Source organism: Hemicordylus capensis, chromosome 2 (assembly GCF_027244095.1).
Source record: "Hemicordylus capensis ecotype Gifberg chromosome 2, rHemCap1.1.pri, whole genome shotgun sequence".
In the NCBI taxonomy this organism is placed as follows: Eukaryota; Metazoa; Chordata; class Lepidosauria; order Squamata; family Cordylidae; genus Hemicordylus; species Hemicordylus capensis.
The window spans coordinates 184,219,624-184,245,929 of NC_069658.1; the positions used below are offsets into that span (position 1 = coordinate 184,219,624).

Consider the following 26,306-nt stretch of genomic DNA (forward strand, 5'->3'; position numbering starts at 1 on the left):
TGGAGTCAGAGTAATTTGCTGAGAGAGGTGTGCATGCACATTGTGAGAAGGTGGTGCAAGGAGGGTGATGGTAGTGAGGCAGCCAGCCAGCAAGGAGGGCAGGAGGCAGCAGCTGCCCTCCACCCTGGATAATCCATTGCCTGAGGCAACTGCCTCACCATGCCTCATTATGTGGCCAGCCCTGGAACTCCTCACCTCAGGAGATCCAGTTAGTCTCTTCTCTGGTGGTGTTTTCCTGCTGGGTGAGAGCATATATTTCTGTCATGCTTCTGGGCTCACTGACTCCTGAATTTGATTGTTTGACCATCCGTGCTGCTGATTATGTTTCTGGCTCTTCTCTATTTTAAATCAGTATTTTATTATTGCTTTAATCCAAGTGTATGTTGGCCACCCTGAGTATCTCATCTGAGTTTGGAAAGGTGGGGTTTTAAAAATATTTCTAATTAATTAATTAATTAATGGAGGTCTGGGTTGTGCATCTTCTTTTTCTTGTGGATGCTTTGTAAGGGCTCCTTTGGGCTCCCAGCAACAGGGGTGTACATGCCTTGCATAAGAAATGGCTGGGTACAAATTCTGTTGCTTCATCTCAACCAGAATATCATAGAACTGGGGAAGGTGCAGGGAAGCATGCTAGGGATTCCATGCTAATTCCACCAGTTCCATGCTAGGGATCATTAGGAAGGGGATTGAAAATAAAACGGCTTACATTATAATGCCCTTATACAAAACTATGGTGCGGCCACACTTGGAGTACTGCGTACAATTCTGGTCACCACATCTTAAAAAGGACATTGTTGAACTGGAGAAGGTTCAGAAAAGGGCAACCAAGATGATCAGGGGCCTAGAGCACCTTTCTTATGAGGCAAGGCTACAACACCTAGGGCTATTTAGTTTAGGAAAAAAATGACTGTGGGGAGACATGATAGAGGGCTATAAAATCATGCATGGTGTGGAGAAAGTGGATAGGGAGAAATTCTTCTCTCTCTCCCATAACACTAGAACCAGGGGTCATCCCATGAAACTGATTGCCGGGAAATCTAGGACCAACAAACAGAAGTACTTTTTCACGCAACACATAATCAACTTGTGGAATTCTCTGCCACAAGGTGGTGACAGCCAACAACTTGGATGGCTTTAAGAGGGGTTTGGATAACTTTAAGAGGGGTTTGGAGGAGAGGTCTATCAGTGGCTACAAGTCGGAGGGCTATAGGCCACCTCCAGCCTCAAAGGCAGGATGAGTACCAGTTGCAGGGGAGTAACCGCAGGAGAGAGGGCATGCCCTCAACTCCTGCCTGTAGGCTTCCAGCAGCATCTGGTGGGCCACTGTGCGAAATAGGATGCTGGACTAGATGAGCCTTGGGCCTGATCCAGCAGGGCTGTGCTTGTGTTCTAATGAACACAGCCCAAATGATAGCATGATTACAGCACCTACCATACAAAGAAAGGCTACAGTGTTTGGGGCTTTTTAGTTTAGAAAAAAAGGCGTGGGCAGGGGAGGGAAAGCATAATAGAGGTTTATAAAATTGTGCATGCTATGGAGGTTGTAGACAGAGATATATTTATATTCCTTTCAGTCTTACCGTACTAGAACTTGGGGCAGGGAGTTACTGAAAGAAACTGATGGACAGTAGATTCAGGAGACATTAAACAAAGTACTTCCCAATGCATAATTCATTTATGGAATTTGTGGTCATATGATGTGATGGCAGCTTAGGGCTGGTGTACATTGGGGTGGTAGAATGCATGGTGCCATTTTCAAACTATGGATGGGGTATCCTTTCTTTGAATTGTAAAAAAAAATCTCAACAATCCAATACTTGAAGATATAAAACTAGCATATCTGGGAGAAAGGTGGTTGCCCAACCCAGCCCCCTCCCTACTGTGCTGGTATTTTGCTTGCAGAATGCCACCCCCCCACACACACACACACCCGGCCCCATATGTGGGAGCACTTTAAAATGTGATTTCCCACATCTTACACCCATTTGCAGTTTAAAGTTGTACAGACCACTGTTCCATATAGGATTCTGAAATCTCATTTCCACCCCATTTGACTACATGTATTGAGCAGGCATCAAATTAGTTTCAAAGGGGACTAGGCAAATTCATGGAGGATTGGGGGGTTATGCGCCATGACAGCTAAATGGAACCTCCATTTCAGAGGCAGTATACCTCTGAACACCAATGCGGGGGGCAGACTGTTGGAAAGAGATGCTGCCTTCATGCTTTGCTTGTGGGCTTCCTGGAAGCCTCTGGCTGGCCACTGCTGGAAACAGGATGCTGGGAAAGATGGTCTGAACAAGCAGTCAGCCATCTCCTTTTTGAGCTGTGCTTTGTCAGTCTACCACTTAGCTACTCGTAGGGCTCAGGCATGATTCCATGTAAGAATCCTCACCACCCTGCCCTGCGTGCTTCTTTTCCTCCCTCAGCATTTGGCCTACTGGGGCTCAGGCATTATTTGGAGCCAGAATTTTTTCTTTTTCTTTCTTTACCTCAGCAGGCCTTCCCTAGCTGGCCTACCTCTTGGTGCTCAGCTGCCGTTGGGCTCTGTCCAGATTTGGTGGCAGAATGTCCCCATCTTTTTTCACCTCAGCAATCCCATCTTAGTCAGGCATGTAACATTCAGCATTCTGCCACAACTAGGGCTGAGGCCTGAACTGGCATCAAAATGGAGAAATAATGGCCAGAGAATTATCCAAGATAGTCAGCAAAGAGGAGAGAGAGAAATAAAATTCCTTGGTTGCATAAACTGGAATTATTTAATTCCTAGAATAGCAACCCTGAGATAAAGACACAGAAACCGTGACAGAAGAGAAGTTGACAACCCTAGGTGTGAGTAATAGTTAGGTTTGTTATATTTTTCTGGCGGGGCTCCTATGCCTTTAACAATGGCATGATAGAGAAAGAAAGAAAGAAAGAAAGAAAGAAAGAAAGAAAGAAAGAAAGAAAGAAAGAAAGAAAGAAGAGAGAGAGAACTAAACACAGATTTAAAACTGGTTCTTGAGCCAGTTTGCCGAGATGTCCCAATGTGCTCTCAGCACGCCCCCTTATTGTGTGAAGGGGCTGTTCATCTGAAACGGCCCTCTGCACATGGTCCCAATACTTGTTTAAACTGGTATTGGGAGCATGTGTAGTGGGCTTATTCAGATGAACAGTCCCTTCACGCGTTAAAGAGATGCACCAACAACACATCGGGATGTACTTTTCCAATATCTCAGTGGAAGCACTTTCAGCGTGACCCCCTCATCATTCATGCTGGCAAGGCGTCTTGTCCAAACTGGCCCATTGTTTGGTATTCAGGTAGTATGTCTTGAATGGGATAGAGCAAGACAGTCAGAAGGCAGAGAAAACAGTGATGCCGTATTTAAATCAGCAAGGTATACAGTTTGCTCTAGCATGTGGAGTGTGTAGTTTGCATCACAGGGGATGTGTGGTGCAATGGATAGGGTTCTAGCCTACCCCTCTTCCTGACATTGTAGTTTTCTACATGCAGGGAATTGTTTCTGTATGAAAGTGTATACTTTCACATGAGCTGGTGCAATGGATAGGGTTCTAGCCTACCCCTCTTCCTGACATTCTAGTTTTCTACATGCAGGGAATTGTTTCTGTATGAAAGTGTATACTTTCACATGAGCTGCTGCCTCAAGTCTGCAGTGGTATGGCACAAACACCTCAGTGAAAGCCAGGTCTACCTCACAGGGCTGTTTTGAAAATAAAATGGGATAGCTCCACATATGCCATACTGAGTTCTTCATAATAAACAGATAGATGGAGCAAGCACATTGAGTGGCGTAAGGGCTGTGCATCTGCCATCTGTAAGATTGCCGCTTGTTCATACAATTTAGAAACTCCCATGTGGGCAGAGTTTGTCCATATTTTTGCCTTGTGATTTTGCATTGGAAATAGAATCCCAGTGGACAAAAACAACACATTTTACATGAATGGCATAGAACAGGTGCTATATCTGCCAATTGGGTGTGTTGAATACATTGACATGCCTTTCATTGAGATAAGTCCAACCCATATTGCCGTCAGCTATATGGCACTTCAATGCAGTATTGTTAGACAAGGAAATTTCCCTTGGTACAATAGAAAATTGTGCACAAATTTGAACCAATGGTGGTAATTGTGAGGGAGACTCTCAGACTGCGGATCTCTCTCTTCCAAGGACTCTGATGTTCTGCACCAATTTGTAATACCCAATTTGAAATTTGAAATTGCTTTATTGGATAGTCAAGGGCTATAAAGTCCATGAGGCATTTCCCATTGTTGTTATAATTACAATAATTAAAGCAGAGTTATTATAATCCCTTTATTACGGTGTGTTTGCAAGAAACCCCTTGACATCCTACTTGTTTTGCCCCACTGGAGCGCTGAATGACTGGGCCATCCATAATTTGCCACATTACAGGGTGGCTAGCAATGCTGCTGTTAACAGGGAGAAGGGAGACATATTTGCCTGAGGTCCTGAGCTGGCTAATCATCCAGGAATGTGGAACATGGAGACTGCACAGATGGATGGCTGTAGAGCTGAGACAATAGGGAGAATGGAGTCTCATAATCCTTAGCTGCTTGCCCGTGTTGCTGGGAGAGGAGAGGCTTGGAGGCCTTGACAATAGTAAGGGTCACTTGAGACACTGCAGGCACCTGAGGAGGGGAGAACTGCTGGCTTACCAAACAGGATGGTGTGGGGGCTGCTCTCTGATCATTGGATAGCTCACCTGGGCGCTTTGCAGATTACACCTTGCAACAGGGTCACGGTGGATCTCGGAAGTGTGCTTCCACACTTCCTGTGTTGTGACACCGCAGTCCCTATGCGGACAACAGGGTGCCGTTCACTTTTCCAGTGCCTTGTTTCAGATTTAATTGCTGCGATATAGAGCTAGGATGCCATATATCTGGCGTAAGAATGTTGTTGTCTTTCCGGGTTGTTTGTTTCCATGAGACTGCTCCCCTTGCTGTTTACGTTTCGAACGCAACTTGCCTGAACAGAGGCATTTTGTTGCTGTTGAGCAGCTAAACTGGAAAGCTCCCTGTAACAGAGTGCTTGGAGTAAATGCAGGGAAGCAAGACCTGGGGCAAGCACAGATCCCAGGGTGAATAAGGCTTTTCTACCTCCCTCAGGAGGCCAGGTGAACACCACAGGTCTGATATCTGAGGGGATTTTTTCAGCTCTCGTGGGATGGGGCAAAAACGAAAAGGAATGTTGAACTACAGGAAACTTTCACTCTCTCTCTCTCCACCCCCATAGGTGAACGGTCGGGAGCTGTCCCGTCTCTCACAGGAGCAGACCCTTGAAGCCCTGCGGTGCTCCAAGGAGCCCCTGGTCATCCAGGTGCTACGGCGCAGTCCCCGCAGCCGGGGTGGGGGTGGTGAGGGAGCCACCCCCCAAGGGGACCCCACAACACTGGTGGACAGTGGAACCCAGACAGACATCACCTTTGAGCACCTACTTGGGCTAGGCAGGATGCGGCCACCAAGCCCCCCAGCTGTGACGTTGGAACCCTATGGGCTACCGGATCTGTGAGTGCTCTCCTTAAGAAAATATTCCCTCATCACCTTCTCTCTACTTACCCATCAATTCTAGCTCCACTGCCCCTTCCTACTGTCTGATGCTCCTAGGGTTGCCAGCTTTTTAGCAAGCCTCTGTAGCTGCACTTGCACCTTTAACAGCAGTTATCTGTGCCTTTAATGTGCAAATATTTAGCAGGCAGTTTTTCTCTCTACATTGTAAACAGTTTGATCTTATTTCTGATTACCCATTTCAAACTGGTTTTCAGGCTGGCTATGGGGTTGAGACAGCCTTGGTTGGCCTGTTGGATGATCTCCAATTAGGAATTGACCGGGGGAGTGTGACTCTGTTGATCCTTTTGGATCTCTTGGTGGCTTTTGATACCATCGACCATGGTATCTTTCTGGGGCACCTGGAGGGGTTGGGAGGCACGACTTTGCAGTGGTTCTGCTCCTACCTCTTGGGTAGATTCCAGATGTTGTCGCTTGGAGACTGTTGCTCTTCAAAACAAGAGCTCCAGTATGGAGTCCCTCAAGGCTCCATATTGTCTCCAATGCTTTTTGACATCTAAGTGAAACTGCTGGGAGAGATCATCAGGGGATTTAGTGCAGGGTGTTATCAGTATTTTGATGACACCCAAATCTATTTCTCCATGTCAACTTCATTAGGAAATGGCCTAACTTCCCTAAATGTCAGCCTGGAGGGGGCAATGGGCTGGATGAGGGAGAACAAACTGAGGCTGAATCCAAGCAAGACGGAGGTACTCATTGTGGGAGTTCGAGACTTAGGAAGTGGTTTAGATCTGCCTATTCTGGACGGGGTTGCACTCCCCTGGAGTGTCTGGGAGTACTTCGGGATTTCTCAGGTTGAGGCAGTGGCCAAGAGTGCTTTCTGTCTGCTTCAGCTGATTTGCCAGCTATGTCCATTTCTGGGGGTAGGAAAGAAAAGGAAAGATTGTGCCACCAAGTCGGTGTCGACTCCTGGTGACCACAGAACCATGTGGTTTTCTTGGTAGAATACAGGAGCGGTTTACCATTGCCTCCTCCGAGATAAACGCCCAGTGATGCATATGCTGGTAACATCCAGACTTGACTACTGCAATGTGTTCTACACTGGGCTGTCTTTGTACGTAGTTTGGAAACTTCAGTTAATTCAAAATGTGTCAGCCAGTCTGGTCTTTGGGGTAACCCAGAGAGACCATATTATGCCTGTCTTAAAACAGTTGCACTGGCTGCTGATATGTTTCTGGGCAAAATACAAAGTGCTGGTTATTAGCTTTAAGGCTAATAGGCTTGGGGCTATTAGCCTTAAATGGCTTGGGGCTGGGCTGCCTTAGAGAGCACCTTCTTCTGTATGATGCCCATTGCATGTTGAGGTCATCTGGAGTGGTCTGTCTCCAGTTACTACTGGAATGTCTGGTGGCAATTCGGAACTGGGCCTTCTCTGTAGCTGCTCCTGGCCTATGGAATGTGCTTCTAGCAGATATCTGCAGTTTAGGCTTACTGTTGGCCTTTAAGAGAGCCCTAAAAATGTACTTGTTTGGCCTGGCCTTCCAAGGTTTTAGCATTGTTTTTAAGTATTTTAATTGGTTTTAAATGGTTCTGAATTGCCTTTACACTGCAGTTACTAAACTGCAGTTACTAAACAGTTAGTACAGAATGTAGCAGCCAGGCTGGTCTCCAGGGTTGCCCGAAGAGATCATATTACACCCATTTTGAAAGAACTACACTGGCTGCTAATAAGTTTCCGGGCAAAATGCAAAGTGCTGGTTATTATCTATAAAGCCCTAAACAGTATGGGTCCGAGGTATTTAAGAGAGCGCCGCCTTCTTCATCAACCCCACCGCCTGTTGCAGTTGCCACCGGCTCAGTTGGTGGCGACTCAAAACCGGCCTTTTCTAGTATTGCCCCGCCGGGACTCTGGAACACATTTCCTAATGAAATTAAAGTTTCCCCTTCTCTGAATGTTTTTAAGAAGGACCTAAAAACATACCTGTTTAATCAGGCTTTTAGTTTATAGTTTTAAAGCTTTGGTTTTAGGGTTTTGATTGTATTTTAGATTGTTCTAATTATGTTAACGTTTTAATGGTTTTCTATTGTGAACCGCCCAGGGACTTTTTTGTATGGGGCAGTTTATAAATGTACTAAACAAATAAATAAATGCATACTGTTAAAAGCACAAGAGCAGGCCAGGCCAGTTTTTGTCTGGCTAGTTGTCTATACTCTGGGCTGCCCAATGCCTCATTTGAGTCAGCTTTCCCCGTAATAGAGCTGGGGAACTTTCACACGCTGCTGTGGCTTCTCAAGCATGATTTCCTCATATTAATGCAGGCTGGCTTAAAAAACAACAACAGCCGTGAGCATGTACACAGTGAATTTCCTTCACCTTTGTATTATCACGGCCCCCAGTCCCCCTGCTTAAACCCCAGATTCTAGTTTTCACCTTCCATTTGCATTTGGTGACTGAGCATGAGCCGTCACAGCCCTGAGAGTCTCCTCAGGGGGTTCTTAGTGGCAAAAGGATGGTTCACCTAACTGCCTTATGCCTCCTCTTGCTACACAGCCCCGCAATTGGGCATGAATATTATGACCCTGTGGAGTTCCTGGAAGGAGGTGCCCCAGAGACCGAGAGGGCAGAGGAGCTGGAATATGAGGTGAGTATGTGGGGCGGCTTGGATCAGACACCTGGTTTCTATCCATAGAGCTGGGAGCAGGGCCAGCCCTATCATTAGGCCGAATGAGGCAACTGCCTTGGGTGGCAGGTTGTGGGTGTAAAGGGTTATGTCTTGTGTTGTATCTTTACAACACATTCAGGTTGTTCACATAACCAGCCCCCACAGGGGTAGGACAGGACTACCCCAGGTAGGGCTGGTGAAGTGGCAGGATCGCTCCCGCTCCTACCACTTCTCCTCTGGTTAGCCCTGCATTTCAACCCGGGCTTAAAGTGAGGTAGGAGGACAAGTGCGACCTCACTCCATGGTAGTGTGGATGTATGTATCGCTGGCAGCTGCATCTTCGTCATAGAGATGGGGGGAAGGAGCAGCCAGGCAGCACGGAGCCTTCCCAAGGCGCCATGCTGCTCGCGCAGTGCCTTGTGGGATATCTTGAGGCCTGACTTCCTTCCCACCGCTGCTCACCGTGCCGCTCAAGTGGACACGTGGTTGGCAGAGCACTGGCCAGCTCTGTATTGTCTTCACAGACTGGCAGCGGCTTCTCCAAGGCTGCAGGCAGGAGTCTGTCTCAGCCCTATCTTGGTGATGCCAAGGAGGGAACTGGGAATCTTCTGCATGCAAGCGGGCAGGTGCTCTTCCAGAGCAGCCCCATCCCCAAAGGGGAATATCTTACAGTGCTCACACATGTAGTCTCCCATTCAGATGCAACCAGGGCGTGTGAACGACCTTATCATATTTCAGGTGCCATAACTGGGGCAGGTTCCAGAGAGTGGCAAAATCAGGGATTTGTCAGGACTTCAAGACCTGCAAAGACCTCACTGCCCCAACAACACCATCATTCTCAGCTCTGTGCGGAGCATTCAAGGTGGCCAGATGCAGTATGAGAGAATTCTCTATTTGCATGAACCCGCCTCTCTGAGGTTGAGGGGCCTCTGAGAGTGCTTTGCCTGAAGGCCCCCAAAATCCTGGAGATGGCCCTGACCCAAATATTGTGTGTCTGAGGGGCCCTGAGCAAAGCCAACAATGGTTTTCTTCCTTCTTTCGTTGCTTCCTGCCTGCACTGAACACTAGCAAGCTACCTACTAGGAATGTGCACAAACAGGCTCGTGCACTCCTGGAAGGCGGAGGGGGTTTCCTTAAGGAGCAGGGAGGAGGCCCATTCCCTCCTGCTGGCACTGTCTCCAAAAACGCTGGTGTGAGTCTGCTGCGTACCTTCTTACAACCCCGTGTGCCGGAAGTGGCACACACATGCACACTGTTACGCACATTAGCCATTTCCGGTACAACGCTGACCGGGGCTGCAAGGAGGTACGTAGCAGCCCCGCACCAACATTTTTGGAGACAGCACCTAGTGGGGGGGAAGGGGTGGGAGGGCGGACACCCTCCCTGCTCCTTAAATGTAACCCCCCCACACCTCTGCACTGGTCCGAACGCCAGTTCATGCACATCCCTACTACCCCCTACACTCTATACATGAACCTATGCTTCGATTTAACAATCCTGTAATATACTTTAGCACTTGAGTATCCTTAAGGAGGAGAGAGTGGGAGTATGGACTACTTTTTAAAGAGTATAAACCCTGATGCTTAAACATTTTGTTCATGTGGGCGCTACCAGAGCAGGGACTATCTGTATTCCCAGGATGCCTCTGACCACCATAGAGGAAAGGCACATTTTGGCATATCAACACATGATAAGTTGGGGGAGGGGAGTAGAGGCGGCACTTCTGTGGCCAAGCATGTGTAGGCGGTGCAGAAGGAAGAGAGGGTTCGTGCATAAATATGTATTGCTTGATTACTCAGCACTTGATGGCTGCGTATGTGATCTGAATCCATTGAAAAGCACTCCATCTGAGGTGATATGACAGTTTAATCTGCAATGGCTTATATACACATTCATAACTCATCACTTGATGCTGCAATCATCAAATGATGAACATGCACTTGTGAGCCAACCCTAAGGTAGTTAATCTGAGTACATTTTGAGTACTATTCTGCTCCAAGTGCTATTTGGCAGAAAAAGAGGGAATATATTTCAGTAAAAATAATAACAACCCCTGCAGAAGGTCAGAACGCCATTTGCCCTTGCTTAAGTGAGTGCACACCTAGGAAACGATGGGAAAGCCAGTCCAATTTTGAGAGAACAAGGCGTGCAGCCCATTTTCTGTCTGGGCAGACTGAATGCAGCATTAAAAGGCATGCCAGAAGCTCTCTGCAATTAAACTTCCTTCCTCTGGCCTGATGAAAGGAGGGTGATGGATTATAATTCCATGTGACTTTGCCTGGTCTTTTCTCTATCCTGCAGGAGGTGGAGTTGTACAAATCCAGTCACCGGGACAAGTTGGGCCTAATGGTTTGTTACCGAACTGATGACGAGGACGATGTAGGCATCTACGTTGGAGAGGTGGGGGAGGGGGCAGCCCTTGGCGGGCTGTGATGGTGTGTGGCTTGGGGAGGCAGAGCCAGGCCAGTGGGGCCAAGGAGAGCTGCAGGTTGGGACAGAGAACTTTAGCCTTGTGTGTGTGTGAGAGAGAGAGAGAGAGAGAGAGAGAGAGAGAGAGAGGAAGGTGAAAGGGAGGGGTTGGCTTCTTGCTGTGGCCAGAAATATGTGCATTTTAGGATGAATTCCCAGCACCAGGACAACTGGCATCATCATCATCATCATCATCAATTATTAATTATTATTATTATTAATTCAATTTCTATACCACCCTTCTAAAAATGGCTCAGGGTGGATTACACAGAGAAATAATAAATAAATAAGATGGCTCCCTGTCCTCAAAGGGCTCACAATCTGAAGAGAAACATGATAGACACCAACAACAGTCACTGGAGGTACTGTGCTGGGGGTGGATAGGGCCAGTTACTCTCTCCCTGCTAAATAAAGAGAATCACCACGTTAAAAGGTGCGTCTTTGCCAAGTTAGTAGGGGTTAGCTGGCATTTGCCCCTGAGGCTCCATTGTCAATCTAGGGGTTGAGGAGAGGTTGCTTCCAAAGACTGTGATGGGTGGCTGTAGGCAGTTGTCAAAGGCACACCCGGCAGATCCTTTGGCACCTCAGTTTTCGGGAAAAGTCTGAGAAATCTTCAGAAAAGTCTGAGGAGACCTGAAGTCTTCTCCAGGTGCTCTCTCAGGGTGATGAGGTAGGGATGATGAGGAGCATCTGGTATAAACAAGACCCACAGATAGAAGGGATGTCTGAGTGCTGATAGGCCACAAGTCAAGTCTCCGGGAGCATGTTTTGAATATAGAAAGGACCATGTGGAGTCTTAAAGGCCACCAGTAGGAATTTAAATTAAATTAAAACCAGTCATATTTAATATCTTATTTTGGAGTACCATGGGGCATCTTGGATTGCATTGGGGCCCCACAGCATTGTGGGATTTGTAGATAATGCAAAAAAGAATGGAGATAGTAAAGGCACAATGTATGGGGTCACTGACACAGGAAAACAGCAGCAGATGACAGCACCTGTAGGACTCTGCCTCCCCGAAGGCTTCAGCTTGGGACTGCCCACATCAGGGCTGCACCACTTGGCCCTCCAGTTGGTGCTGAACTACATCTCTCATCATCGCCAGCCTCCGTGGCCAATAGCCAAGGATGATGGGAGCTGTACCTCCACAGCAGCTGGAGGGCCAAAGTGGTGCAGCCCTGGCCTACACAGACGGCTCCCCAAGGCTCTCAGGGATGGAACTTTGGAAGGGAGCAATTCAGGCATTCGTGGAACGAACAGTCTCTTCTGCCCGTTGGTGCAACAGTGAAGAGCTTTCTGAAGTAGGCAGGGAAGCTGCAAGAAATCCTCACCTCCAGCTCCTAGAATGCCACAGTCAGAGTTGGGTGCCAGCTGTTCAGTATTCAGTTTCATACACCGCCCCAAACTTCTGCCTCTCTGGGCGGTTTACAGTGGAGAGTAAACTGTGGGATGCTGGCCTCCTATCCGCACCGTGACCAGATGATGGCCTTTTGGGAAGACCCAAGAAGATATAGAGAGAAGCTTGCTCCTCTCATTTCACATCTCATGCTCTGTGACCACATTGCTGCAGTAGGGACACAGGAGACAATACAGAGACTTGGGGAAGGCTTCCAGATCTCAGGGCTTGGGAGTGCAGAGCAGCGGCGGCTTCTGAACCAAGGAAGGAAAAAGATGCTGGGCTTATTTTGTGCTAGAATCCAGAAGCTCCTGGGTCCTATGCCCAGTACACGAAGGAGAGTAGGTTCTAACACTTAGCAGCAAGAGGAGCTAGGAAGTAGGATACTTGAGCTGTCCACCTGAGGCTTGTTTAACTTTTCTTGCACTAGGTAAACCCTAACAGCATTGCTGCCAAGGATGGACGAATCCGGGAAGGAGATCGCATCGTCCAGGTAAAATGTTATGGGGAAATCGCCATCAGTGTGTATGAATGAAGATGGTTTAGCGCATGCATTTAAACTTGCCCTTCTGCTCATTCCCCCCACTCCTAGATTAATGGCATGGAGGTACAAAATTGGGAGGAAGCTGTAGCAATTCTCACATGCATTTAAACTTGCCCTTCTGCTTATTCCCCCCACTCCTAGATTAACGGCATGGAGGTACAAAATCGGGAGGAAGCTGTAGCAATTCTCACCCAGGAGGAGCGGACAAACATCTCTTTGTTGCTGGCAAGGCCCGAGACGGAGGTGAGAGACATTTTGTTGCTCTGTGTGGCTGAAGAAGCAGCAGACGATGAGGGGGGTGGATAGTATGCTGGAAATGGACTTCTGGGTTCAAACTCTGTCTCAGCTGTACAGGCATACCAGGTGGTATAATGGTTCGAGTGTGGACTTTAGAATGGTGAGACTTGGGTTCAACCCCCTCCTCAGACCCAAAGCTTACTGGGTGGCCCTGGGCCAATTGCTCTTTCAGGCTAACCTACCTCACAAGGCTGTTGTGAGATTTAAGAGGGTGATCACGAGTTCATTAGAGTGGAGTGATAGAATTAAAATGTAACAAATGAATAGCTAATATTTCTTGGTTATCCATTTGGACATTTCGATTTAAAAGCAGGATATGCATTTTAAAGCATACAAACAGGAGCCTGTCCACTACTTCACATATTACTGGGACCATGTATTTGAGTCCCTTTTGGCTGCTCTGGAGTCCTGTGGATGAAAGAAGACACCCTTCCATCAGTGCCCAGTACAATCAGAGGCACAGGCTTTTCTTTTTTTTTAAACTTGCCTTGTCCACTGCTGAGGAGGTGGAGGAAGAAGAAGAGCACTGAAGAAGAGCACTTTGCCTACTCTGATTAAGGGATGCTTACAAAATTCCCCTCATTTCCCCCCAGATTTTGGGCTTCTGAGTTACCTGGTCTTTACTTTTAAACAGCAGCAATATATAGTGGAGATTCTGGGTGGGGGTTACTCTGCCCCCCAAAGATTGGGTATGTAGCTTAAGAATACTTCTGGACCCAAGCCTCTAGGCTTGACTACTGCAATGCACTCTACATTGAGCTGCCTTTGTATGTAGTTCGGAATCTGCAACTGGTGCACAGTGCAGCGGCCAGGATGGTTTTTGGGGCCACCCATAGAGACCACACTACTCCTATTTTAAAAGCACAACACTGGCTGCCAATTATTTTCCGGGCAAAATACAAAGTGCTGGTTATTACCTATAAAGCCCGGAATGGCTTAGGCCCAAGGTATTAAAGAGAGCGCCGCTTTCTTCATGAACCCTGCTGCCTATTAAGATCATTGGGGGAACTCTGGTTGTGGTTGCCACTGGCTCGCTTGGTGGCGACCCAAACCGGGGCTTCTCCAGAGCTGCCCTGAGGCTCCGGAACACACTCCCAAGTGAAATCAGAATCTCCCCATCTCTGGTTGTTTTTAAATGACTTTTGAAAACACACCTGTTTCATCAGGTTTTTAGTTTATGATGTTTTAAGGTTTTACTTATGGTAATTTTAGCATACTGTATTTATATGATTTTTGGTTGTAAAAAATTATTGGATTGTAAACTGCCCTGAGATTTTATATAGGGTGGTATATAAATGTGATAGATAGATAGATAGATAGATAGATAGATAGATAGATAGAGTAGATAGATAACCATTCTGCTATTATTGCTCAAAGTTGAGCAATACCAGAAAGTTGAGCATTGCTGAAATCCTGGGGAGCTGCTGACAGTCAGTGTAGACAGTATTTATTTATTATTTAATTATTACATTACATTTTTAGACCGCCCCATCCAAAGGTTCTGGGCAGTGCACAGCAAGTTAAAACAAAAAACAAAAACAAACACCGTTTAAAACACAATGCTTAAAACAATATAAAAACAATTTTAAAACAATTCAGAACCATTTAAAACTTAACACTTAAAAACAATTTTAAAACCTTGGAAGGCCAGGCCAAACAAGTACATTTTTAGGGCTCTCTTAAAGGCCAACAGTGAGCCTAAACTGCAGATATCGGCCAGGAGCAGCTACAAAGAAGGCTCGGTTCTGAGTCACAACCAGACATTCCGGTTGTAACTGGAGACGGACCTCTCCAGATGACCTCAATATGCGCTGGGGATCATATAGAAGAAGGTGCTCTCTAATATAGCCATTCAGGGCTTTAAAGCTAATAACGAGCACTTTGTATTTTGCCCAGAAACATATCGGCAGCCAGTGCAACTGTTTTAAGACAGGCATAATATGGTCTCTCTGGGTTACCCCAAAGACCAGACTGGCTGACGCATTTTGAACTAACTGAAGTTTCTGAACTGCCTACAAAGGTAGCCCATGTAGAGCGCATTGCAATAGTCAAGCCTGGAAGTTACCAGCTGATGCACCACTGTTTTGAGATTGTTCTCTTCAAGGAATCAGCTGAAGCTGATGGAAAGCACTCCTGGCCATAGCCTCCACCTGAGATACCACGGTGAGGCCTGGATCCAAGAGCACTCCCAAGCTGCATACCTGTTCCTTCTGGGGGAGTGTAACCCCATCCAGCACAGGAAGATCTAACTCATCCCTCAAATTCCAATCCCCCACAATGAGCACCTCCGTCTTGCTTGGATTCAGCTTCAATTTGTTATCTCTTATTTAGTCCATTACTGCTGGTAGGCAGGCATTTAGGGAGTGAATGCCATTTCCTGATGATGATGATGATGAGGAGGAGGAGGAGGAGGAGGAGGAGGAGGAGAAATAGATTTGGGCATCATCAACATACTGATAACACTGTGCACCAAATCTCATGATGACCTCACCCAGTGGTTTCATGTAGATGTTAAAAAGCATTGGTGACAGAATGGAGCACTGAGGGACTCCATATAATAGCTCCCATTTCAAAGAGCAACCATCACCAAGCTCCACCATCTGGAATCTGCCTGAGAGATAGGAGCGGAACCACTGCAAAGCAGTGCCTCCTATCCCCAACTCCCCCAGGCGATCCAGAAGGATACCGTGGTTGATGGTATCGAATGCTGCCGAGAGATCGAAGAGAACCAACAGAGTCACACTCCCTCCGTCGATTCTCTGGTAGAGGTCATCCATCAGGCTGACCAAGACCAACTCAACCCCATAGCCTGCTCTAAAGCCAGTTTGAAATGGGTCTAGATAATTGGTTTCTTCTTAAACTTCCTGGAGCTGGTTAGCCACCACCCTCTCAATCACCTTGCCCAACCATGGGAGATTGGAAACTGGCCTATAACTATCCATCACTGAGGGAAGGCTGCTTAAGAAGTGGTCTAGTCATTGCCTCCTTCAAACAAGGAGGCATTCTACCCTCCCTCAGCGATGAGTTAATGATATTAACTAGGCCATCTCCAACAATTTCCCTGCTAGATAGAAGCAGCCAAGTCAGGCAAGGATCCAGGGAACAAGTAATAGTCCACAATGCCCCAAGCAGCTTGTCCACATCCTCAGGCATCACAAATTGAAACTGATTCAATCTAATACTGCAAGAGGGATTGCTGGACACCACCTTAATAGACTGCAGAAACAGTGGAGTCCAAGTTGGCCCAAATATAAGAGATTTTGTCCACAAGGAACTCATTAAAAACATCACAGCAGAACAAAGTCTCCAGGGATTGGTTCGAAATGGAAGGAGCCTGAATCAAACTCTTCACAACCCGGGACAGCTAGCTGAATGCAAACCTGCAGAAGCAGTGTGTGCAGACCAGAATTGTTTTTTTGCTGCCAACACTTCAGCATAAACCTTCAAATGGGCTCTATGCGGTCAATTTCGAGCTGAGTCAATTTCAATCTCCTCCACTTGTGTTCCAGTTGCCTACCTTGTTGCAACTCCTCTGTATACCAAGGGGCCACTTTGAAAGCAGGTTGGAAGGGATGCTTAGGAGCGATCGTGTCTACTGCCCTGGTGAGTTCCCTATTCCAGGTTCCCACCAGGGCATTGACAGAATCACTGGCAGCACCAACATTAAAACCCTCCAAGGCTTTTTGGAACCCTACTGGGTCCAGCAGCCATCTCTGGCAGACCATCTTAATAGGTCCTCCACCCCTGCAGGGCTGGGTTGTGGCTGTGAAGCCAACCTTAACCAGGTAGTGGTCCCTCCATGACAGTGGGCAATCCACAGGATCCCCACCCAGGGAACACCCCCCTCATCTGAACAAAAGACCAAATTGAGTGTGTGGCCCGCAACATGAGTTGGTCCTGAAACTAGTTGGGATAGGCCCATAGTTGTCATGGCCCCTATGACCTCTAGAGCCACACCAGACAAGTCAGCCTCACAATGGATATTGAAGTCCCCCAGCACTAAGAGTCTGGGTGACTCCAACACCAACTCTGAAACCAGCTCAGTCAGCTCAGTTAGGGAGTCAGTTGGGCAGCAGGGTGGATGGTACACCAACAGAATCCCCAATCTATCCCTAGTTCCCAGCCTCAGAAAAACACACTCAATATAAGTCAACTGTCTCACTGGCAAAAATGTGGTAGCAAGCATGACTTGTCCCCTTAGCTAAGCAGAGTCCACCCTGGTTGTCTATGAATGGGAGACTAGAAGTGTGAGCACTGTAAGATATTCCCCTCAGGGGATGGAGCCGCTCTGGGAAGAGCAGAAGGTTCCCAGTTCCCTCCCTGGCTTCTCCAAGATAGGGCTGAGAGAGATGCCTGCCTGCAACCTTGGAGAAGCCACTGTCAGTCTGTGAAAACAATAGTGAACTAGATAGACCAATGGTCTGGCTCAATATATGGCAGCTTCCTATTTATTTGATTGATTGATTGATTGATTTCTATACCGCCCTTCAAAAAATGGCTCAGGGCGGTTTACACCAAGAAATAACAAATAAATAAGATGGATCCCTGTCCCCAAAGGGCTCACAATCTAACAAGAAACATAAGATAGACATCAGCAACAGTCACTGGAAGTACTGTACTGGGGGTGGATAGGGCCAGTTACTCTCCCCCTGCTAAATAAAGAGAATCACCACCTTAAAAGGTGCCTATGTTCCTATGGACCACAGCAACCCCACCTCCCCAACCACTTCCGCAAGCCTGCTCCACAACAGAGTAGCCTGGTGGAAGAAGGTGGGCCCACACTGGGCCACTAGCCTCCCCCATCCAGATCTCAGTTATACAAGCCAGGTCAGCTCCCTCATCCATGATCAAGTCATGGATGATTTCAGTCTTATTCTGAACTGACCTGGCATTGCAGAGGAGCAAGGCCAGGTTCTGTGGGAAGCTGGAACTGCTCCCCGAGGCCAGAGAGCTGACAGGGCAGCCGGAAGTGGAAACAGTTACTGAATTACTGGTTTCCCTTCCCCTGTAATGGCCAGTTGCTCTGCCAACGCCAATTCTTCTGTTCCCTACCACAACAGTAATAGCTGCCCCAGAGCTGCCGGACGCAACCCCCGCATCACCCTGCCTAAGAGAGCCAAAACACATTACAACAAAAGGCCTGGCACAACCCAACAGAAGGAGGACTAACAAACTTTAACCCAGACCACCAACCCCACCTTAGTATAACTTCCCCCCTCCCCAGCACCAAAGGCCTCTGGCAGCCACCTTCGGCAGCCGTGCCACCAGCTGCAACCTCCTTTCTTTATCAGCCCCCAGAATCTCTCCTCTCATGAGGGGCTCTGAGTGAAGATGGTAGAGTCAATCAGTGCCCACAGGTGTTCATGGTCAGGCACTTGGGAAGGGAGAGCCCAGTCGGGCAGCCGAGCTGAGGTGAACTTCAAGCTGTCCCAGCCAGCCAGCAAAGGATGGATTGTGGGGAAGGCTGCTGTAAATCTCTTGGTAGTCCGGCAGAGGAGACACACTGGCAAAATCCAAGGCTTCTCTCTCATTCACCCTCTCTGGTCTTCTTTTAGTATTGAGTTAGATGGACCAGGGATCTGACTTGACCTAAACAGCTTCCGGTATTCCTTGGGCCTTGCTTATTCTGGGAGCAGCTGCCCTCTCCTCGTCGGCAAAAGTGGATGCTTATAGAGTAAGCAAGGCCCTACTGCTTTCCAAAAGCCAGATGCGAAGGCTGCTGACCGGGATGGGTTGACATATGTGGCCACACCTCCTTAGGACTGGGCATGGCAAGTTGTAAATGAATTAGTGCTTGTGAGCCCCCGCCCAGCTCCTCCAATTGGACACTGGTGAAAGGGAGTCGCCTCCTTTTATAGCTCACTCACTTCATTTGACTCAGGCCCATATTTGAAGCTTCAAACTGAGGGTGGAGCTGCATTTTCTAAGACTAGTTCCTAGGTGGAGGTAGGGAGAGTTTGCACAGGAGAAAAGGCAGGTGGGAGAAGGTGGCTAACCCTTCCCCTGCTCACTGATTAACCCCTGTAATGGATGTTTTAGCCTGTTTTTTTGCCTCACCTGGCTCAGAATCTGGAAGTAAGCTCAACTGAATTAAAAATGTCCTTAGGGCAAATTAAAAGTGTCCTTAGGGCATTTGTCCTTAGGGCAAAGGAGAACTAGTGAGGTTCTCCCTCAGTGTTCTCCTACAGACACCTCCCTGAACCTACAGATATATTCCTAGGCAAACATAGGTTTGGGAAAACACATGTGATGAGGTCACAAGTAGTGCTTCCCTGATAGTAAAAAAACTGTATACTTGTCCTACTTTGAAAAGAAAAGGTTCATCAAGTATGAACTTGACAGTTACCCATTTGGAATGAAATCATGGAGGAAGACAAAAGGAAGTCACAATACATCTGACTGTCAGAGCAGAGCATAGACATCCATGTTGGAAATGTTTATAACCACTTTAGGAGCATAGGAAGCTGCCATATACTGAGCCAGACTCTAGGTCCATCTAGCTCAGTATTGTCTACACAGACTGGTGGCTTAGGAGCACTGGCTGATATCCTGACTAAATTACTTAATGGAAGTCCTATTGAAATTAAGTCATCATTTAGAGTAACTCCCGAGTAGTACTACTCAGATATTTGGTTTGGATGTCAGCCACAGTCTATAGATACTATAATATGGGTTTGAGCGATATGAAGCAAACGGTAGAGAGAGAGGACTATGCCTGACAAAGAAGTATAAGGTAGTCTAACCTTTTGCGAAACACAGAACAAGGGAGATCATGCCTTCATTGACCAACTAGCCTTATAAACAAACAAACAATGGAAGAAAGCTTTCAAGTGGCACATAACTCGATTATGTTACTCCGACTACAGTTCCTTGGATGCAAGGCTGAAAGATCCAGGGCTGGGATAGGCAGTGACATTCCTGGCCCTCTTCAACGTTACTCTCTTCATTCTTCCAGCTATCCAAGCGTTGGAAAGACAGTGACCGTGAGGATTTCCTGGATGACTTTGGCTCTGACCACGAAGCTGGAACCAGACCCCGACTACTGCTTTCCCCATCAGGCCCGCAGGTATGCATGCGGTCTAGGAGGAGAAGGTGGGGTTGGCAAGGTGTGCTCTGCAGAACAAGATGGGTCTTTGTGCATCTGGAGTGAAGGTGCTGAGCCAAAATCAGTTGAAGAGGGGTTCACTCTGGGGTTCTGTATTTCACAGCGGGGAAGATTTGTGCTGCAGCTACACCATATGGAGAGCTCCATCTTAATGAATGCGCAGAATGTTGCAGCAGACCCCGAATGGCCTGACTGTTCTGGTGTGTGACATTGGATTGCTGTGCTCGTGGCTGTGGTTAAAAGTGCATCCCACTCACATTTCAAAGGTTTGCAGTGAAATAGTGATCTGCAGCCTCTACTTGGAGTGAAACAAGCAGCCAGGGCCAGCCCATCCATGAGGAGGTAACTGCAGACTGGTGGAGGTAGTGGATCAGCTGCTTTAACTCCTCTCTGGACAGTACTCCCCCCACCTTACTTGGAAGCACGCCACCTGCAGTTGCTTCCTCCCACTCCTGCTGGATTTTTAAAAAGGAAATGTGCAGGAGAGGAGTGGTGGCCTAGAGCATCTTCCAGGAGACACTCTGGACCACTATTTATCTCCTCCATGCTTCCTTTTAGAAATCTAGTAGGGAAAGCTGCAGTGGAGGCAGCAGTGCACTGCCGGGAGGGGAGGGGAGGGAGGGTGTTCTGTTGAGGAAGGGGGCAGTGCTTTGCTGTGCAGCCTCAGGCACCAGTGCGGGGAGCTTGGTCTAGTCCTGCAAGCCACTGAGCTCCTCAGCATGACTTTGGTAATCACTATGTGCACAGCCACCCTTTAACGTGCCCACATGGTATGTGAATTAACCCTAAATTGCTTGAGCAGGTTGGAGGGCTAGAGATTAAACCATGCCTGATCTCATATGGCTATTTTTGCAGGTTGAAGCTGATGTTCTTGGTGGATTTCCGCGTGCCTTCTAAGTGGCCTTGTCAGTAATGTGACCAAATCCTCTTGAAAATGCGTTAAAACGTTGGTTGAGCTCTCTGACATCTGTTGTTTACTACTTATTAAAGTGCAATTTAAATAGCACTTTTCAGAATAAAAATGCTCTTTGTATTTACCCTCAACAGTACTGTGAAGAAGTACTCCCACTTTACAGATGGGGTACGTGGGAGAGAGAAAACACCATGAAGCCACAGCAAAACATATTCAGGTCCAACCCTCTGGTTGCACCAGATCTTCATTTATCTTGAAACATACTCAAAGTTGTTTCCATATGTAGAAATCTGTGGAAAAGGTCAGCTGGTGATCACTGGCTTGCCTCTGCAGCCCTATGAGCTGGCCAAAAAATTGTCCTATCAAATCAGTCTAAGGTAACAAGAAGGAACTGGCAGGAATTCATTCTGGCTCCCAGTACAGGCACCAATCCCAAGAAGAACTCCTTAACTCAGGGGTTCTCAAGCTTGGGTCTCTAGAAGGTGTTGGACTACAACTCCCATAATCCCCTGCCACAAAGGCCATTGTGGGGATGATGGGAGCTGTAGTCCAACAACATCTGGATACCCAAATTTGAGTAGCCCTGCCTTAATTACTTTCTACTTTGCTAGCTGAGATGTGGGCAAGGGGCTTTATAACACCTTCCTCCCCTCTGTGAACAGCAACAGAGGGTCCAGCAGCACCCGCGCCTTATTGTGAACCTCAGCTGCCTACTCCCATTTGCCTGCCTCTTGGCCTGGTCCACACACCAGAATTAGTAGCTGATATGCCCAAGTGGAGGACTCTGGCAGAGCTTCGTCATATTGCAGAGGGAAAGGCGCCCTTGCTGCCTCTGGAGTGAGCAGTCGGGATGCGTCGTGAGAAGAGGGCTCTGCCAACACGTCTGCCTTTCATACCATTCACGCTGGGGAGGAGAAGGTTCAAAAGCCCTTGGAAGAAAAAAGGGTGGTGGGGCACCGGGCTACTAAAAAGGCACAAAAAGGAGATCCGTCGGGTGTCTCACAAAATCTTTTACTGGGCCTGATGCATTTTGGATAAAAGGGTTGTCCTTTTTCAAAGGCACTTTCAGGGCTTAAGAGGTGCTGTGAAAGGTTTTCTGTGTTTTGCCTTCTTTTTAAAGTGTTTAAGGGTTCGCCCTGCAAGTGCCCCGGAAAATGGCTCACTTTTTGCAGCTAAAATGCATCAGGGCTTGATGAAGGATTTGGTGAGGCACCTGAGGCCCCCCCCCCCACTCTTTTATGCTGTGTTTCTGCTCACAGGGGAATCAGGCTTCAAGGCAGTTCACACAAGAGGGTCGGGCAGGCATCGTACCCAGCTTCGGAAGCTGTCCATGCTCCGGATTGTGTGAGCAAACAAGTAGGGGCGGGGGGAGTGATCTTCTGTGAGACGGGAGCTGGGTAGGACCACACTGTCCTACCTGATGCTTGGCACCCGGCAACCAAGTTGGACAAAAAGCCATCCTACCCAGCTCCTGTCCTACAAACCCTCACTTCCCCTCCTCCTACCTAGTTGGTGACAACTGAAACAAGTGATTGAAAATCGGGACTATGCGGAGTTCCCGAATCTGGATAGGACACTTGTCCCCTGCCCTCATAATGATCGTGAGCACTGGCCGAGAGATGACAATGAGGCTATTCTCACATGCGGTGGGAACCAGGCTAAGGGAGCGCAGCCCAGTTTCCACTGTGTGTGTGAACCGCCAGGAGCCGTGTGGCTCCCAGCAGCAAGCCCGCTTAATTCCCCCTCCCCTTAAATGAGGTTAGCGGAACGCACACGCCACTAACCCCGTTTAGGTGGTCGTGTGTTGCTGTGGTGACTCACGAGGAGACCCCTGACCAGGCGGCGACAACAAACCTCCCAGCTCCGGGGGGCTCCCCAGAATGCCCTGCGCATTCGCGGGGGCCCCGACCCCCACCGCCCCAACCAGTAATCGTGTGGCCGGCTGATCCAACTGCTCGTGTGCGGCAGGCTCTCCACACTGCTCTGTATCACTGGCAGATACAATGAGGAAAATGACTCAGAGTAGTCCCACTGAAATTAAAAGGACAGGTTAGGCATTCATGTCATTAGGACGACTTTGAGTCCTTTTCCTTATTGAGTCTGCCAATATGGCGGGCTTCTCAGGCTGTGTTTAGTTCAATATCTGGTCTCTGCACAAGTGTAGGGGAGATGTCAAGGAGACCATTTCAGGACCCCAGTGGTGGGCCTAGCGTGACATCCGTCGTCCTTCCTCTGAATGGTGCCCTCTCCCTCCTTCCCTAGAATGAACCTCTGCAAGAAAAGCCTGCTGGGGATCCTGCCACTCCCCTGACCAACAGCCAGGAGCTGGACAGTGGCGTGGGCCGCACCGATGAAAGCACCCGCAACGAGGAGAGCTCTGAACATGACCTCCTGGGGGACGAAGCCCCCAGTGCGGCCAACACCCCAGGGAGCCTGCGCAAATTTGGGCCCAGCCTGCAGCCCCGCGACTTCCACTACAGCATGGACTCGCTGCTCGCTGGGGAGCCACCCAGTGCCGTGGGCAGTGACCTGATGCCGGGGCTGACGGCGGAGGAGTACGAACGCTACCGCGAGCTGCTGGAGCTGAAGTGCCACCTGGAGAACGGCAACGAGCCAGGCCTGGTGAGTGCGGCCCTGGACGTCAACCGCAACGAGGTGGCCCTGCTGGAGGAGGAGCTCCGCCACCTGGAGTTCAAGTGCCGCAACATCCTGCGCGCCCAGAAGATGCAGCAGCTGCGCGAGCGTTGCATGAAGGCCTGGCTGCTGGAGGAGGAAGGGCTGTATACCTTGGAAGGGGAGCCCAAGAAGCACGAGCTGTCCGACATCACCGAGCTGCCCGAACGCTCCGACAAGGACAGCACCAGCGCCTACAACACTGGGGAGAGTTGCCGAAGCACCCCCTTGCTGGAGAGCCCCCTGCGCCGCTTGGCCGAGCCCCCCAACCTCAACCGGACTGCCCCGCCTTCACCGCCGCAGCCCAAGTTTCGACGGGAAGAGCGGGTGCGACGCAGCCCCAAAGCCGGCGGGGAAGGCAGCCCCTATCTGAGCCGGCGGCAGCGGGAAGAGCCGCCCACTCCCATCAGCCCTATGAGCCTAGCCAGCATATGCAAGGACTCTCTTGGGGCCAAAGGAGAGCCCCGCATGGAGTGGAAGGTGAAGGTCCGTAGCGACGGCACCCGCTACGTGGCCAAGAGACCCGTGAGGGACCGGCTGCTCAAAGCCAGGGCCATGAAGATCCGCGAGGAACGCAGCGGCATGACCACAGATGACGATGCCGTCAGCGAGATGAAGATGGGCCGCTACTGGAGCAAGGAGGAGCGCAAGCAGCATTTGATCCGGGCCCGCGAGCAGCGGAAGCGCCGCGAGTTCATGATGCAGAGCCGGCTAGAGTGCTTGAGGGAACGGGAAGGCAGCGAAGCCCGCGGCGTGTCTGGCGAAGTCAACATCTTGGCCCTGAGTCACCGCAAAACCATGAAGAAACGGAGTCGGCGGATTCTGGACAACTGGATCACCATTCAGGAGATGCTGGCGCATGGCACCCGCTCAGCAGACGGACGCAGGGTTTACAACCCGCTGTTGTCCGTCACCACGGTTTGAGGGCACCGAGAGGAACCGGGAGAGCTGCCATGTCCCCTCCAGGTGTGCTGGGGCCCATCCCCAGCTCCGTTACCCGGCAGATTGCTCTCTGAACACACCAGGGAAACTTTTTATGATTGCTGTCGGATTTCCATGGGGCTCAGACAGGCCCTATTCTCTGAACCAAATTTAGAGTGGGATAGTAAGCCCAGCATCCCTTCCTGCCTTAAGAACCCGGGGGCAAGAGAGGCCCCTCCCCAAGTCTGCAGCCACCAGGAACTTGCTGCGGAGAGGAGGTCTATTCTTCCTGATGTGCGCACAATCCGTAGTGAAGGCGAGGTGCAGGGCGGCTCAGTCACCCACCCTTTGTGGCATATGGAAAGCTCGTTCCAGCTTCGCTCCTGCTCATCGCTCTCTGAAGCACAAGGAAATCAGCTGTGGTCTATATACAGCGTGCAGAGCACAAGGGAAGTGAGGGGCTCATCTCTTCTCCTCCTCCCCCCACCCGCCCCCGCTACAGGTTGAAAGGACCAGTGAAGAGCCCCCCCTCCCCCCAGCTGGGTTGTTGCGACATCTCCCCCTCTCTCTCTCCTTTCTCTTTTTCTCTCTCCTCTTTTGTGGTTGTGGCTCTCGATTTCTCTTTTGTTTCTCTATTTATACCTGGAGGCTTGGGCCCTGGCGGCTCACCTCACCAGCGACCAGCAGTGTCCCCTTCCTGCCTTTTGTACCATCTGATTGCGTCTCTTGCCCTAGAAAGGGGCACTCGCTTAGCATAGGAGGCTGTGGAGCTGATCGCTTGTGGTACAACACCTTGCTTCCAAGGCTGAACTTGCATTGTTACAATAAAAACCAATGTGTTCTTTTTATTCATTGCAAAAAAAAGAAAAGAAAGAAAAACACATGCCAATAAGTTTCATGAGACTTTATTTCTGAAGCTTAATGCTACAGGACCCTTGAAGTCAGTCCTTTTTCCTTGTAATGCATCCCCACTATAAGCACATACCTTGATGCAGGCATACTATCCTTAGGCACTTGCTTGCCCCTGCAGCTTTGGGCAGCTCGATTGCCGTGCAGCAGCTAAAAGAGGCAAATTAGGTGCACTTACTGATGCTGGCTTACACGCAGCACCACGTGACGAGTGGGGCATGCATGTTGGTTCTGTGTCTGCACAGCTCATTCATGCTGCTAGCAAACGTGGAAGTGCCTCTGTAAGGAGGACGTCTGCAGTGCAGGACACTTCTCCCACTGGGAACGATGGGTGAAGCCTCCTATAGTGATGTCACCATCCTTAGCTGCCACAGAGGCTCTTTGCTAGCAGCATTGGATGTACTTGGTAGACGCATGGAGCCAGCCTGCAGGTCCCGCTCTTCCATGGGCAGTGCATTAGGCTGTGTGTAAATAGCCAGTGCACAACAGGATATCAAGCAAGCCTCTTCTAGCGCTTCTGGTGGCATGCCACGCCTAAGAGTTTTTGAGACATTAACTAAAAGGGTTTTCATATGGGGCAAACAGGATGTGCAGGACTTTTTTCATTTCATTAGTCATTCAAGCCAGGTATTATTTCACTTGTTTTCATTACATTTGCTTTTGTCCAACCCTCTTTTTAACCAATGCTTGTAGTAGTTGGCAAGAGAGGATATCTTGGCAGCCACTCACGGCAACTGCCATTTTCTCCTCCCCACTACTGCATCAATCCAGGGCATTCGGGGGGGCGGGGGCAGGAATAACACTTTGGGGGGAATAAAATGGTGGCTGCCAAGAGCAGCTGCTGAGACATCAGCTGTTGGTGGGGGAAATCTCCCCCACACGCACCACCAAGT

General features: G+C 49.0%; 1 protein-coding gene across 4 annotated transcripts in view; it reads left to right on the forward strand.

Annotated features, from left to right (window-relative positions):
- PDZD4 (PDZ domain containing 4) overlaps positions 1–25,352 on the forward strand; it is a 41,612-nt gene extending 16,260 nt beyond the window's left edge. For 3 of the 4 annotated variants that reach the window (XM_053293963.1, XM_053293961.1, XM_053293964.1), the window contains exons 2-8: positions 5,252–5,523; positions 8,075–8,165; positions 10,488–10,586; positions 12,482–12,544; positions 12,737–12,838; positions 19,848–19,958; positions 23,173–25,352. In XM_053293963.1, the coding sequence (XP_053149938.1) occupies positions 5,252–5,523; positions 8,075–8,165; positions 10,488–10,586; positions 12,482–12,544; positions 12,737–12,838; positions 19,848–19,958; positions 23,173–24,507 (2,073 nt within the window). In that variant the 3' untranslated portion in view covers positions 24,508–25,352. The remainder of the gene's footprint in view (positions 1–5,251; positions 5,524–8,074; positions 8,166–10,487; positions 10,587–12,481; positions 12,545–12,736; positions 12,839–19,847; positions 19,959–23,172) is intronic. The other variant, XM_053293962.1, reaches the window with a different exon arrangement.
- The last annotated feature ends 954 nt before the right edge of the window (positions 25,353–26,306 follow it).